The sequence below is a fragment of the Mastacembelus armatus genome, chromosome 22 (assembly GCF_900324485.2).
Source record: "Mastacembelus armatus chromosome 22, fMasArm1.2, whole genome shotgun sequence".
NCBI lineage: Eukaryota > Metazoa > Chordata > Actinopteri > Synbranchiformes > Mastacembelidae > Mastacembelus > Mastacembelus armatus.
In genome coordinates this window covers 6,611,899-6,628,056 of record NC_046654.1, presented here as the reverse complement: position 1 = coordinate 6,628,056, position 16,158 = coordinate 6,611,899, and the positions used below count along the sequence as shown (strand labels likewise).

Sequence of the window (16,158 nt, the reverse complement as noted above, 5' to 3'; positions counted from 1 at the left end):
TGTATAGAGATTGCTATTAATTATACAAAGATTAAACATGGTTTAAGTACATGTAACGTAAATGGTCGTAGTCTTAACAACATATAATCACCCTATATATTAAAGTTTCAGACATGCTAAATGATTAGTAATAATTTTTGATGACTTATTTTTTCCAGCAATACTATCAGGACAGTGCTACCTTAAGTAGCAAACATGGACTCAGGAACCAATTGTATGGAAAACTATGCACTAGGTTATGTTTTATATTGTAAAAATAGACCAATGAGTGGTCAAACCAAATATTACTTTATTTTATTTATTTATTTTTGTTTGCAGCACTTTATAAGAAGATAATAGATATTGTAACTATTTATAGCATTGTTTCGTACACTTTACTTGTACGACCTAAAACTTTTGCGGGGTACTGCCGGTTGCGTTGCCATAGAAACTCCCAAGCTAAGCAAGGGATTTTCTACCTTCATTTTCAAAACACAGACGTAAGCGGAAGACAGTTTGTTTCATGTAGTCTGATTGGCTACAAGGGCCGTCAATCCAAAATTGGCCATTTTACACAGCCATATAGTTGGTCAATTGGATTTTCGTTTTGACTGACCTACCAATCAGGAGGTAGATTATTGAGGAATATACTGAGGGACCGCAAGTTCTATTGGCTGAAAATGTGAAACGAAATGATTTGATTGGTCCGCTCATTCAAGGGAACTCGATAAGGGCGGAGTTGAGATGACTTGGCGGCCATATTGAATATTATCTGTTGACAGTTGTGTCTAAAGGAAGCTCAAAGATTTTGTTGCAGCCAACTTATGCTAGAAGTGACGGCCTGCCGTGTTTTTCAGTTGAATTAGGACACCTGTCCTCAACTGTTAATGCTTGTTTTTACCCCAAGAAATGGATGAAGATGAACGACAGAGGAAACTAGAAGCTGCGAGAGCGAAGGTTTGTTGCTAACATTTAATGTTAACGCACACAATACAGAATGCTAGCAGTTATGTAGCTAACTTTTTGTCATGGCTTTTTGTTTGTCCACTAGTAACTTCACCCATCATTGTACGTTGTGTTTATCGTCGCTTAGATGCAATTGGCTGGTTAAGTTACAAGCACTCTTAATTTTACCCATTTGCCGCCACATGCGGCGGGTTTAGCATGTGGCTGTGGCTAGCAGAAGTTGCCCTTAGCTAACGATAACAATAACGTTAACGTGTATGGAGTTGGTTAACGCTTACGTCAATTGACTAATAAACCGAGTCAACTGGCACAACGTTATATTTGGTGCACAGTAGAGACGCAAAGATACATGTATGTACAAAGTCGAGGTATCTTCGTTTCTAACCTGTAAAATAAATGCTTCAGCTTGAGTTGTGCCAAGGCGCAGTGCAGGTGCATCTGATGCTTTCGTCGACGTGTTATTTTTTTGTAATGTTAGTTTGCATACACAATGAGTAGCTTAACTTCCCTGGACACTTGTCTGGTGTTTCATTCGATGAAAATACGGATTGTGCATTTTCAACAGTATGATTGTTACGAACTTACCGAAACCGTTTATGGCCATAAAATATACCCATAGGTTTAACACACAAATTGTCTCTGTCTCATAATCATAAACAGTAAAAAAAAAAAAACCGTAAGATTCTACATGTTAGTAGTTAGATGTTGGTGCAGATTAGTTTTAATTATGCTTCTTATACTTTCAGACAGTTAAGCAGGTAGGGTTAAGTTGTACCTTAAAGGACAAAATATCCCTGTCGTATCATAAGAGATGGTATTGTAGAGTATGTAGTTTTCACTCCCCCCTCTCCTCTGGCTATATTAGTAGTGGGCCAGTAATTTGGAATGGCTTGCCCTGCATTGACAACCAGAGCACAGTCTCTAAAAGCTAAGTTTAAAACTATCTGGCTAGACTAGCTTATCATAAGGATCTTGTAGTTAACTGCCACCATATTAGTATCATGTATTAACAATGAAGAAGTAACTTAACTGAACCACTGATATTCCTTATGACAGAAATCCTCGAACATGCCACGAAACCAGTCGGTAAGTATAGATACTGGTGACTGGCATTTGTCTTTTTCATGGGATTTTTGGTTTGTGGACATTATTTCTTAGTGATTCCACCTTTCTTCTTTTCTGTTTGTATTGAGTGGGCAATATGGGATTTATTCTGCTTTTTTGTGGTATGATGTGATTGCTGTAAATCCACTCTGTTTTTAACTGAGGGTTTACTATACAATTGCAGTTTCAAGTAGTAAACCTCAAGGTAAATTTGTATTGCATTTATAATTTATTTTGCGTACAGTGCCATGCTGGTTGCTGTCCATCAGATGGTGCAGTGAGCCTATGAGAGATTATGAATATGAATATGTTGTACTTAAATCTTACATGACTGGTGTTGCTATGGTAATGCAGTGCTGTCAGTTGCCTTTATGTTATGTGGCATAATAAAAAGCTCTGGTTTCCCTGGTACCGAAAAAGCATGTCATTTTTACATACAGATGAGCACAAATGTGAACAGAAAAGTAAGCTCCCAACAGCATGCCCCCACCCTGTCTTGATGATGACATTGAGAGCACAATAGCAGTGTTTAACCCAGAAACATCTGATTTGGCCACAGTAAGCTTCAGCCAACACATTAGTCAGACTTTCAATTGTGCGGAAGAAGTCTTGGGCTAAACACAGCTCATTTGGCAGATGTGTTTTTCGGAGATGTTTTGTACTGTGTCAGGCAAAGATGGTGAAAAGGGTGATGGAAAGATACAAATGGTTAGGGTTTGACTGAGAAAGCATATGATCAGTGTGAGGTGAGATAAGGTTGTGTGTGAGATATAGTTGAGAGAATGATAGTTTGATGATAATTATAAGAAAAGCTTTAACCTGATTTTTGGAGTCAAATCAGTATAGTATAGAAAATGATATAGCATGATGGTGGATGTGCTGCATGTTGCCAAATGAGACTATGAAGCATAATTTAGTGTGTTTTTATGACCAATCCCTGTAAGGTGTCATCAGAATAAACATCAGTGCACATGTGCGCACACAGTGTTGTCAAGCACATGTATGTGACTCATCAAACAAAGCAACAAGTAGCTCTCCTGAGGGCATGTAATCTCAAATTGAATTGAACATGCACACTGTGATGCTGCTTGCAACACAGAGCTCTGTCTCCTCCTCTCCATGTGAATGCATCTCCCAATCTCCACCCTCTTTCCTTAGTCTAGACACATGCCATCCACTATTCAGAGTCTGTGGATCCCTCTGCTCTGTAGGCTAGCTGTGGCAGAGAGTTTTAGGATGAGGGTTTGTGCCAAGTATGCGTTTGCCTACAGACTGCAAGATCTACATCTGAACAGTAGAGCAGCTGACCTGATGGGGAAGAATTGATAGGTCTAACCAGCAAGAAAGGGAGTCGATGGTTGACTGTCAGTTGTTGATGGATGTTTTCATGAGGGGTCCGTCAGTGTGATCTGCTCTAATCTGATTTAAGCTGCTTAAAGAAGAGAGAGCTAGTGGGAGAGAGCGCGAAAAAAGAGGAGTGTGTTGCAAAGATAAACAGCCTGAGGGGGATTTGTGCCAAATTTCTACCACTGGAATTCAAGCTAACTGTCGGTGCTTGATTGGGCATGACGTTCTTCACTGTCAATCAACTTCTCAGGTTTAGATTCTTGATGTTTGTCCTTTCATGACTTCAGTGAAGACTTTCTGGTACCTCAACAAGACTTTGTCAACCAGTCTGTTTCTCAGAAATTTTGAATGTCCTACAAGCTGAGAAATGCAAAGTGGCAGTGTACTACTACATTTTTTCCCCCTTTTTTCAGCCATGCTCTATTTATGGTCTGCTGAGAGGTTGTTCAATGTGTGTCACTAAAATCTTCTATCCCTCTCTGGTGTTTTGAGAATATTTAATATCATCATCTCATTTTGAACTGGTCAGGTTATTTTGGGTGTCCATTTGGGATTGCTTCTTGCTTCATTGGGCACTATCTTTTTTTGCTGCAAAACTCTGATTAATCAAAATAAGGGCTTCTAATCTTTTCTTCATTTCTACAGAGGGGACTATCAACAACTTGTATGCAGATGTATTCATGCTTTGCCTGGTGATTTTGATTTGGTTCCATTTTCTTTTTTTCAACTAATATAAGTCTGGACTTTAGTTCTCTCTCACCTTTGACCCCTGAGCTTTACCATGCTGATCGTGTGGTGGTGCTTTGTGGTCTTGACCTACATGTCCATCTACCTCTCACTGTCCTTCCTGCACAGCTTGTTAGCTTCAGACAGAAGCGGGCGAAAAGCGACAGTGCGGGGACGGCGAAAAAGACGCAGAAGAGGAAGGGCCAGATTGTCTCGCAGAATGACAGTTCAACGCCAGACTGTCACATAAATTCAGCACATCTATCAACAAATGACCCAGAGCTGAATAGCAAGACCAACCATGAGGTAAATCTCTGATTGCAGAGAGATGATCATTAAATAATCTCAATAATGTAGTTACAGAGGAGACTGAAGAAATCAAATTTGTCTTGCTAGTTATTTTCATCACTTAGACTTATTTATGGCCAAGACTACCTGACTGCCCGTATTTGTTTAATTTTGTTGTCCTATTGTAGCCTTTAATAAGCAGTCTGTGCCCCCTGCTTGATAAATGTACATTAGAGAAATGGGTCACTAACCATCATGTTGCCTGCAGGCCATGTTGTCATAGTAACCTGCCCAGGATTAACTGTGGCACTGTTTACTGCCTCTTTAAAGAGAAAGTTCACTTAACTCAGTATTAGAGCTGTTTATTAGATATATGCTGACTGTTTTTTCTTTTAAAGGCTTAATTCTAAAACAATTTCATTCCTTTAGGAGCCCCAACTGCCGGAGGAATCACATGCTCAGCAGAACCAACAACCAAAGGATCAGCCTTCCACCCTGGAGCAAAACTGGTCCCCTGGGGAAGAGTTGAAAGAAGAGGAGCTACTTGTTCTTACTGGCAAAGAACAGCTCAAGGTATAAAGTCAATAGTTTTACAAATTAACATTTATATAGGCCATCACATGCTTATACTTGTTTACGTTGAACTATGTAATATTTCTGCTTTATGTTGAAATATCTGAGTAATATGTTTGTTTTTTTTACGTTAAACCCATTTTGTATGTGGCACACTTCAGTGAATTTATGTCTTCAAAGCAGTTCATTTTGGCTTCATTTTGGGATTGCGTGCAACAACTCTTGAGTTTAGGTATGACTAAATATAAATACCAAATAGGAAGAAAGATTTAATGTCATTAATGCATGTGCAACATTCTCTCAGCTCCAAGTAATAGGGCTATGGTGTCTTGAAGAAAAGTAATCAGTTGACATAGCGTTCATTCAGATTCTGGTGTTGGTTCTTAAAATCCTTATTTGGGACTGCCTTTGGAAAAATGTCTCAAATTATTTCAAATCTTTTAAAAATAGCTTAAATTTAATTCCTGGCAAAAAATGACTTGGTATAGTGTCACATAGCATGTTACATGTTGTAATTGGTTTTTGAATGAATGGTGTTTTATCTTTCATCAAGGAAGTGGGTCTTATTTTCTGTAATACCTGATAGTTGAAAGGTTTGTGTGATAGTCAGTTTTTTTTTTTTTAAATTTGCTTCTTGAGTTGTCTGTTGGACTGTTTAAGGGAGAACTACATGCTAATCTGGCTACACTACATCATAGGAATGTACATAAATGTATATTTGTGTGTATGTTTATACAGCTGACACTTTCTTTGAAATTTGCAGCAGTTACAGCAGGCGGTGGAAAAGCGTAATGAAATAATTGCCAAGCTCAGCTCCAACCTGCAAGAGGCCCTGGCCAGTAGAGATCAGGTACAGCTGGAGGCTCAGTCACTTGCTGGACAGATTCAGGCACTGCAGAGACAGCTCCAGCAGGTAAGTGATGCTCAAAGCACTGTACCATCACTTTGCACTTCCCCCTAACCATGAAACAACAGAAATATTGTCTGAATTGCTTTTCCCACAGACCAGTGTAGAGTTTCTACGTATCAAAAGTCAATCAGGGCCTGAGGGACTTAACACTTATCGACAGCAGCTTCAGCATGACCAAGATGCAGACCTCATCCTCAAGGAAGTGTCATCAGAGACCTCAGGAACTGGAGGTCCTGGACCCCATTCAGGTGTTAGAGGCTCCAGCACTGACAGTGACAAAGAGCCAGACTCTGTTCTGCCCAAAGTGCAGGCTGAACTGGAAGAAGAAAGACAGAAGAGCCAACGCATATATGCTGAACTAGCGGAGGAGATGGAGAAACACCAACATGTGCTTTCTTTACTGGAGAAGGAAAGAAGGAGCAGGGAAGAGGAGCAAAAAGAGAAGGAGGCACAGCTGCAAGATCTCCAGAACCAGTTAAGCCGAGTCCAGTCTCAGTGCCTTGAGATGCAGGAGTACAAAGACGAAAAGAACAAGCTAAACAGAGAAGTGCTGGAGCTAAGGAAAAGGCTTCAGGAGGAAGAAGATGCTGAGAGAAGATTCAGTGAGGAGTCGGCCAACTCTGCCTTTCGTCTCCAGATTCTTGAGGAGGAAAGAGTGAGACAAGAGGCAGAGATAAGGAGGCTCAAAGAGGAGCACAAAGTGGAGGTAGAAAGAGTCAGACAGTTGTTAGAGGAGAGGGAGAAAGAACTGAAGTTTAGAGAGGAAGAGGTCATAGAACTCAAAACTTCTAAGAATCAGCAGAACCGAATAAAAGCTGGTTTTAGCAATGATGAAATGGTTAATATAGGTGAGGCCAATCTAGAAAGTGGACCTGATCAGGACAGTACGAATGGATCAATACCTGGGGACATTATGATGGCGCGATACTTGTCTTCAGCTCCCCTTCCACACTCACAATCTTCAGTGGCCAATGAAAGCTTTGAACACCACAGTCAACTGGACAACTCTGCTGACTACAGGTTAGAAAACTGTGTGTTTTTGTGTTTTTCTGATTATGGGTCACTTAAATCCTAATTTTTTCTTTTCTTTACATCTCTTTATAGTTTTGAACTGAACAGTGAGGTGCTGGGAGATGAGCCTCTGTTGTCAATTTCAAACCGTGTCCTCAATGAAAATGAAAATCTCCATAGCATGTCTAGCCTGCAGTGCTATGTTCCTGGGGCTGATAATTCCAATCCTCAGTCACACTCTCAGTGGCTTCAGAACTCCACTTCTGCTGACCTGCAGATGAGTAGACTGTCTGAGCAGCATTTTGAGGGGACAGACCTGGAAAAAGAGCTGCTGAATCAGCAGTGTGGAGAGCTCCGTGAGGAGCTCGCCCTCAAGGATAGGGACTTGAATGTGTTGAGAGAGGAAGTCCTCAAGAGTGCTGAAGAGCTGGAGGAGGCCAGGAGCAGGTAAGAAATGTATTTGAGGCCTCTGGTTAGTTTTATTACAATTATATCTTTACATTAACGAAAATTTAGTAATACATTTTTCTTTCATGCAGCATCAGTTCATGTTTTGGTTTGCTCATAGTTTTTGAACCAACTTGATAAAAATTTTTTAATAACATCTTGAAACTATCTTTGTATGTTCAGGTGGGCCCAAGTAACAGAAGAGCTCAGGCAGGCTCTCTGTGAACTCGAAGAGGAGAAAGAGATGAGGAGACATGTTGAGGAGACAATGAACTTGAAAGCCCATGAACAAGACAACTTGAAAAACAAACTAAGTGCTTCAGTAGAAGAAAATGAAAATGCAATGTTAGGAAAAGAAGTTGGAGAAACACTCCAGCTCATCTGTGATACCTCTCCATCAGAGGTGGAAGATAAAGTGGTAGGGGAGCTGGAGAAGAAGGCTTTGCTCCTGTCTCATCAAGAACAGCAGGAGCTGCTGGTATCATCGCTGCAGGAGATAAAGCACAGTGCAGACTGTGCCAAACAGAGCCCTGAGCTCAGAGATGATAAACAGCTGCAAACACTACAGGTATAGCAGCAATACATTGGTTTGTGTTAACAACTTAATGAGAATATAAACATGATAATCTCTGTATGCAGTTATTTTCTCACAACCTGAATGGGTGGAAATATTATACTGCAGCAGTAAAATGCTTGTGCTAAAAGGCTTTAAGAAAGATTGAGGGAGTCAGTTGAGAAGTATATAATGACTTTCCTCTTTTCCCTCTCTCTAGGCCCGTTGTGACCATCTCATGTCAGATTTAGAGGAGACAAAAATAAAGCTCAAAACCACATCAGACCTATTAGATCAGAGGACTCTGGAGCTGGACAAAACATTTAAGGATTTGGAAACATCTTGTGCACAGGTTATAAATATACAGACAGAGGTGGAGAAATGCCAGAAAGAGCTTGAGAAGAGCCACAACAGTCTGGACAGTGCTGAGAAAGAGAAACATGAACTGGAATCTCAGATGAGACAATATCTGGCCAAACTGGAGGAGGCCCAGACTCAGATAGTGCATGAGAGGGAGGAGCACAAGAGAAAGGAAGAAGAGATGGATGACAGAATCAAAAAAATGGAACAAGTTTTAGAGGATGAACTTGAACAGTTTGAAAACCTGCTAAAAGCCAAGGATGTTGAGGTGAGATATATCATGAATTTATTTGGCAAAATCTACTGTAAATCAGATTGAACTACAGTGCCGCTATCTTAAGATCAACATGTTATATAAAATAATTTTTACAGTTGGCTGTGGAGAAGGAGAAATGGGAGGAAGAGAAGCAGGAGAAGGTGAAAGAGCTCCTTGACATAAGACATGTCATGGAAGAGCAAAGGAGGGAAAGGAAAGAAGAGGTGAAGGCACTTCTGGAAAAGCAAGCCCAGGCTGTGGAGGATGCTACAGAGAAGCTCAAGACATTACACGAACAAGAAATAAAAGACCTAATGGAAAAACATCAACAAAAGGTGGGCTTCACGAATTGCACAAGGTCCAGAGGCCTGTTATTTTACAGATTTATGATGGTATTCATTTTTTATATTGAATCAGTACGGTAAATATTTGTAGTTAAAACATCCTGGAGCCACATTTGTTTCATGTCCCTGACATCGCTTCACATTTTGTATTCATTTATATGTACACACAACATTGCATTTATTGGGATGATTGTATACAAAGCCCGATCAGTTTATGGTGCTGATTAAGAATAGCTCAGAAAAAAAATTGTATCATTGGGATATTTTTATTTTCCTGTGATCTGCCACACTCACCTAAAACAATTGTATTTATTGTGTGTTTCCTTAGTGAAACAATTATAACCATATAAAACCAATTATTTTTGAACATATTCACCATTAAAATAAAAAATGTTATTAACATGTTTATATGCATAGATTTTGGAGTTAAACAGCCACCTGGAGACAGAGCTCCTGATGCAGAAGGCCAGCATGGAGGAAGAACAGAAGAGACAGATCAGCTTGATCAAACAGGTATGTGACATGGGAGATTTCACCATGTGTCTTACTTAGAGTGCAATGCTTTCCTTATTTGACTTTCTTCACTTTTTGCAGTCTTGTGCTTTTTCCTATATTTTTCAGTTTCTCATGACTTCCATTCCCTGTCTTCCTCCTCTGCAGGTAACTGAACGACAGCATGAGAGGATGGTGTCAGAGCTGACAGTCAAACACAATGAAGAGCTTTGTCAGCTCAGGACAGAGCTGTCCCTGGAGCTGCGGGATAGCATGGAGGCCGCTCACCAGGCTGAACTGCAGCAGGCACAGGTATACTATTTAATTGTCCATAAAGTGTTGTAGTAGTCATTAATACTAGTATTTTGTAATTTTTAAGTTTTAGTAATCTAACCTTATCGACTTTACACAAGTTATAAATTGGTATGTGTGAAAATGGGATCTGCTAAATGCCTGACTCACTCACCAGACTGAGTATTCAGGAAAAGCTTTGACAAAACATACATTATACTTTCATTTCTGCTAGACTCAAAAGACCATTGAGCTCGAAGCCCTGCGTCTCAGCCTGACCACTGTCTACATGTCCCAGCTGGAGCACTCCCAGCTTAACCTGCAGCAGGAGCAGGAGTCTACTCTAACCAGCATCCAGGCCTCCCTGAAGGAAACCTTTGCACTGGAGAGTGCACTCCTGCAGGAGCAGCATCAGTCAGACTTGGACCAGCTCAGGCGACAGAACCAGGAGCAGCAAGAGAGACTGCATGAGCTGCACCAGCGAAACACTGGTGAGCCCAACCTAAACAAACAGTGTGCTCTTCAGTATTTTTTGTCATTTATTTCTTTGCATGTTTGGCCTTGGGTGCACTCAGCATGTGCACTATTATTCATGTGGCTGAGTCATACTCAGTGAAAAGGAAATGCATCCTTCAAATTCTTTGATGTGGGTGAACCCTTTCATTTGTGTCATTTATCTATGTTCAGATGAGTTGAAGCAGCAGTGGGACACTCATCTTGCTCAGGAGAGGGCCTCCTTAGAGGATAAGCAAGCCCAAGAGATACAGGTGACCCTTACCTTAGTTATGTTACATTTGTGCACCGCGTTTCTTTAATTTGGAAAATGACTTGGAAGCCATTTTAACATTTGCTCTATGTATTTGTCTTTTTTATCAGCCATACAGTACCTGGTTCCTTGTACAGTTTCAGTTCATCATTTTCTCTTTTTCTTTGTATTTCTTTCTCAGAGTCTAAGATCAGAGTGGGAGAAAGAGGCTGACATTTCTCAGACAAACCTCCAGTCATCTCTCGTAGAGACCCAGAACTGTCTGACTAGCACACAGGCAGAACTCATCAGCAGCCAGGCCTCTATCACAGAGACCAACCAACTTCTCTCTGAAGCCCAGGCAGCTCTGTCACTGACCCAGTCCGAGCTGCAGGAGTCACAGGTCAGGCTTGAGGAACTTCAGACCTCCAGTAAAGAGGAGAACCATAAACTCGAGAAGGAGCTGAAACAAGCCTGGGCTGACAGAGATGCTGCTGCCTGTGAGTTGTATCCTATAAGTCTTTCCCAGCCTTACCCTCCCTCCCACACAGTGTATCCTTCTAGAAAGGCTGTCTGCACATATTAGAGATGTGTGAGCATTTATGCAAAAGTTATGGTCATTTCAACTGTAAATGTTTTTATGCGTATTTTGTGTGCATTGATGCATATTGTCTGTTTCTAAAAAGGAGTTAATGCTTTACTTTCTATGTTATAAATGTTGATTAGGTGCTTTAGAAGAGTTGGTTTCTAGTCACAAGGCAGTGCTACAGGAGAAAGAACAGCAAGTACTCTTGCTAGAGGAGAAGGAGCAGAAACTGCAGCAAGAGGTAAGCTCAACAAAAAAATGAATATGTAGCTAAGTTGCCAGTTATTCCTAATTTTAGTGCACACATCACATTATCTTGGGAGTATTTCAAGAAATTTAATATCATGTTTTCATTTCATAGACATTTTACTTATTTAACCACTCCCTAAACTGTTAGAAAACTTAAAATCCCAAAATCTAAATCCACAAAACAGTAAAAAATAGTGTTTCCTCTCTCTCAAATAGGTTTTGCACCTCCAGGACGAGAAGGACTTGCTGAAACAGAGCTCAGAACAGGAAGTAAGTCAGCTGTGGAACCAGCTGGAGAGCATGAGATCTAGTCGCCAAGAGCTGGGAGGTGAGATAGATAAAAGCTGGCATCTGCTTACTGATTCTTTTTCATCTACTGCTTCATCTGCTTTCTACAAAAATCATTCAGATTTTCTTAATGTGACTTATATGTTGAAAACGTGTTGCTTCTATAGTAATGATGATATGAAATGATTTACTAGTGGCTTTTTTTTTTTTTATTTCTTGCGCTCTTATTTCTGTCTATTTTATTGTCTGACAGAGCTGAAGGAGCAATTGCTTGCTCGCTCATCTCGTGTTGATGACATTGAACGTCTAAAGACAGAGTTTAAGGAACAAAAACAAGAACTCAAAGAGCAGAATGAGGCTGAGCTGGAAAACCTGAGAAGGTATTTGAGTACATGTACACAGTTTTGGTTCTTATATTCTCGCAAAGTGTTATTTACGGTACATTGGCTAAGGTTGTAATCATGAATGAAAACGCTTGTTCATAGATGTGGTTTGCAGAGCATATCATGTTTTGATCACAGCCCACAAGATTATCAGTTTTCCTTTTTCCTCCTCCACTGACTCTATTTTTCCATGCAGATTTTACATTGTTCACCTTCATTCTGCTGTAGGTACTTTGAGCAGCGGTTGCAGGCAGCAGAAGAGAGCTACAGAGAGGAAATTGCTCTGCTTCAGTTGAGGCTGGTAGAAAGTGCTTTAGAGGAATCGCTTCTTAAAACCACAAATGACAGGTACGTCAGTAAGCCTGTATGTACAACATGTAACTGCAGACCTACATGAAGTTCTTGGAATATTCATGCATTTGGTCCATGTTTCAGCTCCATATCTCAAGCTGAAGCTGAAGAGAGAACAGATGTTTGTTCTGATACCATCATCAAACTAGAGAAGCCAAAGGTAATTTGAACAAATGTGAGCAATTTATTAGCTTAAGCTATTTAAAATTTATCTCTTTTGCCAGATAAATGTCTGGTACAGAGAACTTTCAAACCTGAAGCTGCAAGTCAAGTTAGAAAATCATTTCATAATATGTTCAAGATATCTAATGTTATATCTGTGACTTTTGAGAAAGTCCTGGAGTAAATATTTCTGTACATGTTAGCAGCATCTTTATTACAAGACATTTTATATCTCATCTAGGAATCACTTGACAGTTTGCACCTCCAGTTGGAGGAGGAACACTCAGTGGAACTTGCCAACCTACGGTCCTCTTTGGCTCTTTCCTTTAAGGAAGAGGTCCAACAGGTCAGACAGACTAAAGGCTTGTACATGTTCCACGAGAAGTGAGAAATTTGTTCTCTCCCCCAGGGCTGCGAGAAAAGAATGTCTTTTTTTTTTTTTTCTCGCAGCCCTGGTTTGGGAGTTCTCGCAGCTTGTTCTCGACACATCATCTAAGCAGAAATTTTTTCGGGTGGTGTCCGACAGCTATTGTGTGATTGGTCAGAAATTTAAAGTTGGTGTGTTTAATGCGAAATGTTGTCTTCCTGCTTTTTCCACTGGCGGTTGTCATAGCAATTGATAGTTTTGAGGAACAGTTGCCAGAGGCGGTGAGGAAGTATGAAAATCTTTATAACACATCTTGTAAGGCACATGAAGACACACAAGTGGCTAATAATTCGTGGATAGAGTATACGTTGTGTGTACGGAGGAGAGCGTCTGTCGTAAAATATGGCAATATTCAATATCTTATCCGCTGTGTTGTAGTTCCTGTCAGATTCCCAGAATGCTTAGCGCGCTGAGTGGGAGGGACCTCCCAGAAGTTTGGCAGTTGTGTTTCTTGTGGAGTATGAAATGTCCTTGTTTTCACCACCACGAGAAAACGAACAAATTTCTCGCTTCTCGTGAAGTATGTATCAGGCTTTAGTCCTTCACACTTTAAATGTTTTCATTTCTGCAGAGCACATGCAAATATACTGTAAGAGAGGTTCTTTGCACATAACACCTTTAACTGTCATTTACTTATTTTTAAATTTTGTTATTGCTTTTGCAATAGGTGCGCTCAGACCTCACTGACCATTACTATGAAGAGCTGCAGGAGATAAAGAATTGTCATGCCCTTGAGCTGGAGCAGCTCAGGGCCAAGCTTTCTGACAGCCACTTACAAGGTACTCAACACGGGCATTATGATAACTGAGTTTTCTGTTTTATACCAAGATATTAAAAACGATGACCCTTCATATTTCCTTTCTAGAGCTTACCAGAGTCCTTTTGGAAGCAGCAAGGCAGGTAGAGGTAAGACAAGATAATTAGAAATAATCTGAACAAATTGCACACTGATTTAATGTCATATAATACAAAGTTGTTTTTTTTTTTGTCTGTTTTTTTTTTAATTAGGTGGAGATTGAACAGAGGATGTGGTGTTACACTGAGGAGTTGCAGACAAATATGACCATCATCCACACCCTAGAAAACAGACTGGCTGCCATGAGTAAAGCACATAATGCTGAAATGCAAAATGACACACAAAAGGTATACTGTCATATTCTAGCCTTCACTACTATAGTAAAAAATATGAATCAATGTATGCAGATAGTTATACAATAACACAGATTTAACACAATACAGGAGTATCAGACTTTTTTTTTTTTTTTTTTTTTTTTTTTGCTCATTTTGTTTCTTTGACTCCTGCAGCTGAAGCCCATCTGTCAGGATGAAGCTCTAAAACAGAAAAGGGAGGATGTGGAATTGGAGATGAAGAAGCTTAGAGAAGAGCTCCAAGAGAAGCATAAGGCTGAAATCTCTGCCCTGAAGTCAGACATTGAGAAGGAAATGGAAGAGACGAAACGTTTGGAAAAAGCACTTCATGAGGAGGAGGAGAAGTTAAAATCTCTACAAGCGGCACTTGGCAATGATGACAGTAAGATCATTTTCAACAGAATCACAGGGGTTATTACTCTTCCCATCACCTCAGATGTTTTGGAAATTTTAATTATATAAAATAATAGTTCTGTCAATTTGTGACATGTTTGTCTTTTAGGCCCACAGATTGTTAAAGTGAGGCAGAGACTGGAGGCCCACTATGACAGTGAACTGGAAAGGGCAAAGAGCAGCATGGCAGCAGAAATAAAGGAGTGCACAGTTGTCCTTCAGGAGCAGGCTGAGGAGAAGCTATGCCAAGCCCAAGAGAGGTGAGGTCCTTAGAGACACAAGATTCTAAAGTCTAATGTTTTTGTTGCTTTAAAAAGCAAGATTTGTTTTGCTTTTTGTGTATGGTTATCATTCATTATGTGTATGAATTTTTTTTTTTTTTTTTTTTTTTGTTAATATTTAAAGCAAATCACCTCTCATGAGATACCATTTGGTTGTTATGGATGTAATTAGTGACTGTATTACCTGTTTCTGTGATATTTCTGAAACATTCTGAACATTTCCATAAAATGTGAACAATCCTGAAAACATTTTACATTCAACCCCCACATGGCATCTTTAAATTGTTTCTTTTTTGAGCCAAACTTTTAAATGTTGTTCTATCATGCTCTGAAAACTAAATCATATGGAGTGCTACCACTTGCTAAGGACTCTTTATTCACCTGTGTGTTCAGGTTCCAAGAGGAAAAAGCAGCGTTGGAGCAGCATTTGGGCCAAAAATATGAAATGTCTTTGGCAGAGCTACAGAACAAACACCAAACTAAGCTGGAACATGAGAGAGCAACTTTACTGAACAAACATTCCCATGAGATGGAAACACTCAATGCCAAACACAAAGAACAACTAGATTCACTCAGTGCCAGTCACAGAGATCAGCTTGCAGCTATGACCGTTGAGCTTGAGTCCAAAAACAACGCTGAGCTTGTTGCCTTGGAAGCGGCCCTCAACTCCAAACGAAAGGCAGACCTTGAAAGTCTAGAGGCTGTGTTTCAGGAGACCAGTCAAGCTCAGCTGGAGGCTTTAGAAGCCGAGTTAACTCATAAGCACAAGGAAGAGAGGGATGAACTGGAAAAGAGGATGCTGGGTAATATGGACACTTTGGAGGCCACATACCTAAAGGAAGTGCAAGTAAGGAGACACAACTCATAAACATAGAGTAAAACATGTCAAGCTTTATGTAGACATTGCATGAAATTATTTAAACAGGATATTTGCAGATCTTTGAAAAGTTTGTGGTATTCAGTCACAAAAGGTGACTAAAATGGAAAATGAATTGGCAAAAGTTAAATGTTTTTTTGTAAGCTGTTGGTAGTACTACCAACTAAAATTGTGTTGATACAATTAAATGAATTAATCATTATTTTTGATTGATTTTTGCCACTTATCGAGCTCTAAATTGCTATTGCGATATTATTTTGTTTCTTACTTTAAAATGTTTTGAAGTAGTCACAAGTCTATCATTTTAATCTCAGACACTACGTGATGAGATCGTACAGCTTGAAGAAAAGCACCGCCAAGATCTGAATCGACAGAAGTCAGAGCATAAGCGGATAATAGAGTTCCACACCTCAGAGCAGCTGTCCATCAGGGAGGAACTAAGGAAGGAACTGGCTCAGGTGCACATAGAGAAATTTAGTGCCATGGCAGCAGAGCTAAGTCACGTTCACAAGGTCAGATATAACGATTGGTGATGAACATCTTGCTAACATATAGTATGCACTTTTTGAACATTAATCCATTACACTGTCAGCTTCCATCCCAATATTTTTTTGTTTGTT

The 16,158-nt window shown here is 39.9% G+C and overlaps 1 protein-coding gene across 9 annotated transcripts in view; it reads left to right on the top strand.

Annotated features, from left to right (window-relative positions):
• The first annotated feature begins 759 nt into the window (after window positions 1-759).
• pcnt (pericentrin) overlaps window positions 760-16,158 on the top strand; it is a 33,262-nt gene continuing 17,863 nt past the window's right edge. For 3 of the 9 annotated variants that reach the window (XM_026315165.1, XM_026314987.1, XM_026314895.1), the window contains exons 1-28: window positions 889-936; window positions 2,002-2,031; window positions 4,252-4,428; window positions 4,840-4,983; window positions 5,747-5,896; window positions 5,988-6,913; window positions 6,998-7,351; window positions 7,535-7,919; window positions 8,125-8,532; window positions 8,637-8,855; window positions 9,282-9,377; window positions 9,525-9,668; window positions 9,883-10,138; window positions 10,335-10,414; window positions 10,595-10,892; window positions 11,119-11,219; window positions 11,444-11,555; window positions 11,769-11,895; window positions 12,127-12,246; window positions 12,334-12,409; window positions 12,653-12,757; window positions 13,506-13,617; window positions 13,704-13,744; window positions 13,847-13,981; window positions 14,144-14,369; window positions 14,490-14,640; window positions 15,055-15,508; window positions 15,853-16,050. In XM_026315165.1, the coding sequence (XP_026170950.1) occupies window positions 889-936; window positions 2,002-2,031; window positions 4,252-4,428; window positions 4,840-4,983; window positions 5,747-5,896; window positions 5,988-6,913; window positions 6,998-7,351; window positions 7,535-7,919; window positions 8,125-8,532; window positions 8,637-8,855; window positions 9,282-9,377; window positions 9,525-9,668; window positions 9,883-10,138; window positions 10,335-10,414; window positions 10,595-10,892; window positions 11,119-11,219; window positions 11,444-11,555; window positions 11,769-11,895; window positions 12,127-12,246; window positions 12,334-12,409; window positions 12,653-12,757; window positions 13,506-13,617; window positions 13,704-13,744; window positions 13,847-13,981; window positions 14,144-14,369; window positions 14,490-14,640; window positions 15,055-15,508; window positions 15,853-16,050 (5,673 nt within the window). Of the gene's footprint in view, window positions 937-2,001; window positions 2,032-4,251; window positions 4,429-4,839; window positions 4,984-5,746; window positions 5,897-5,987; window positions 6,914-6,997; window positions 7,352-7,534; window positions 7,920-8,124; window positions 8,533-8,636; window positions 8,856-9,281; window positions 9,378-9,524; window positions 9,669-9,882; window positions 10,139-10,334; window positions 10,415-10,594; window positions 10,893-11,118; window positions 11,220-11,443; window positions 11,556-11,768; window positions 11,896-12,126; window positions 12,247-12,333; window positions 12,410-12,652; window positions 12,758-13,505; window positions 13,618-13,703; window positions 13,745-13,846; window positions 13,982-14,143; window positions 14,370-14,489; window positions 14,641-15,054; window positions 15,509-15,852; window positions 16,051-16,158 lie in introns of all 9 variants that reach the window. The other 6 variants (XM_026315079.1, XM_026315509.1, XM_026315340.1 and 3 more) reach the window with 5 other exon arrangements.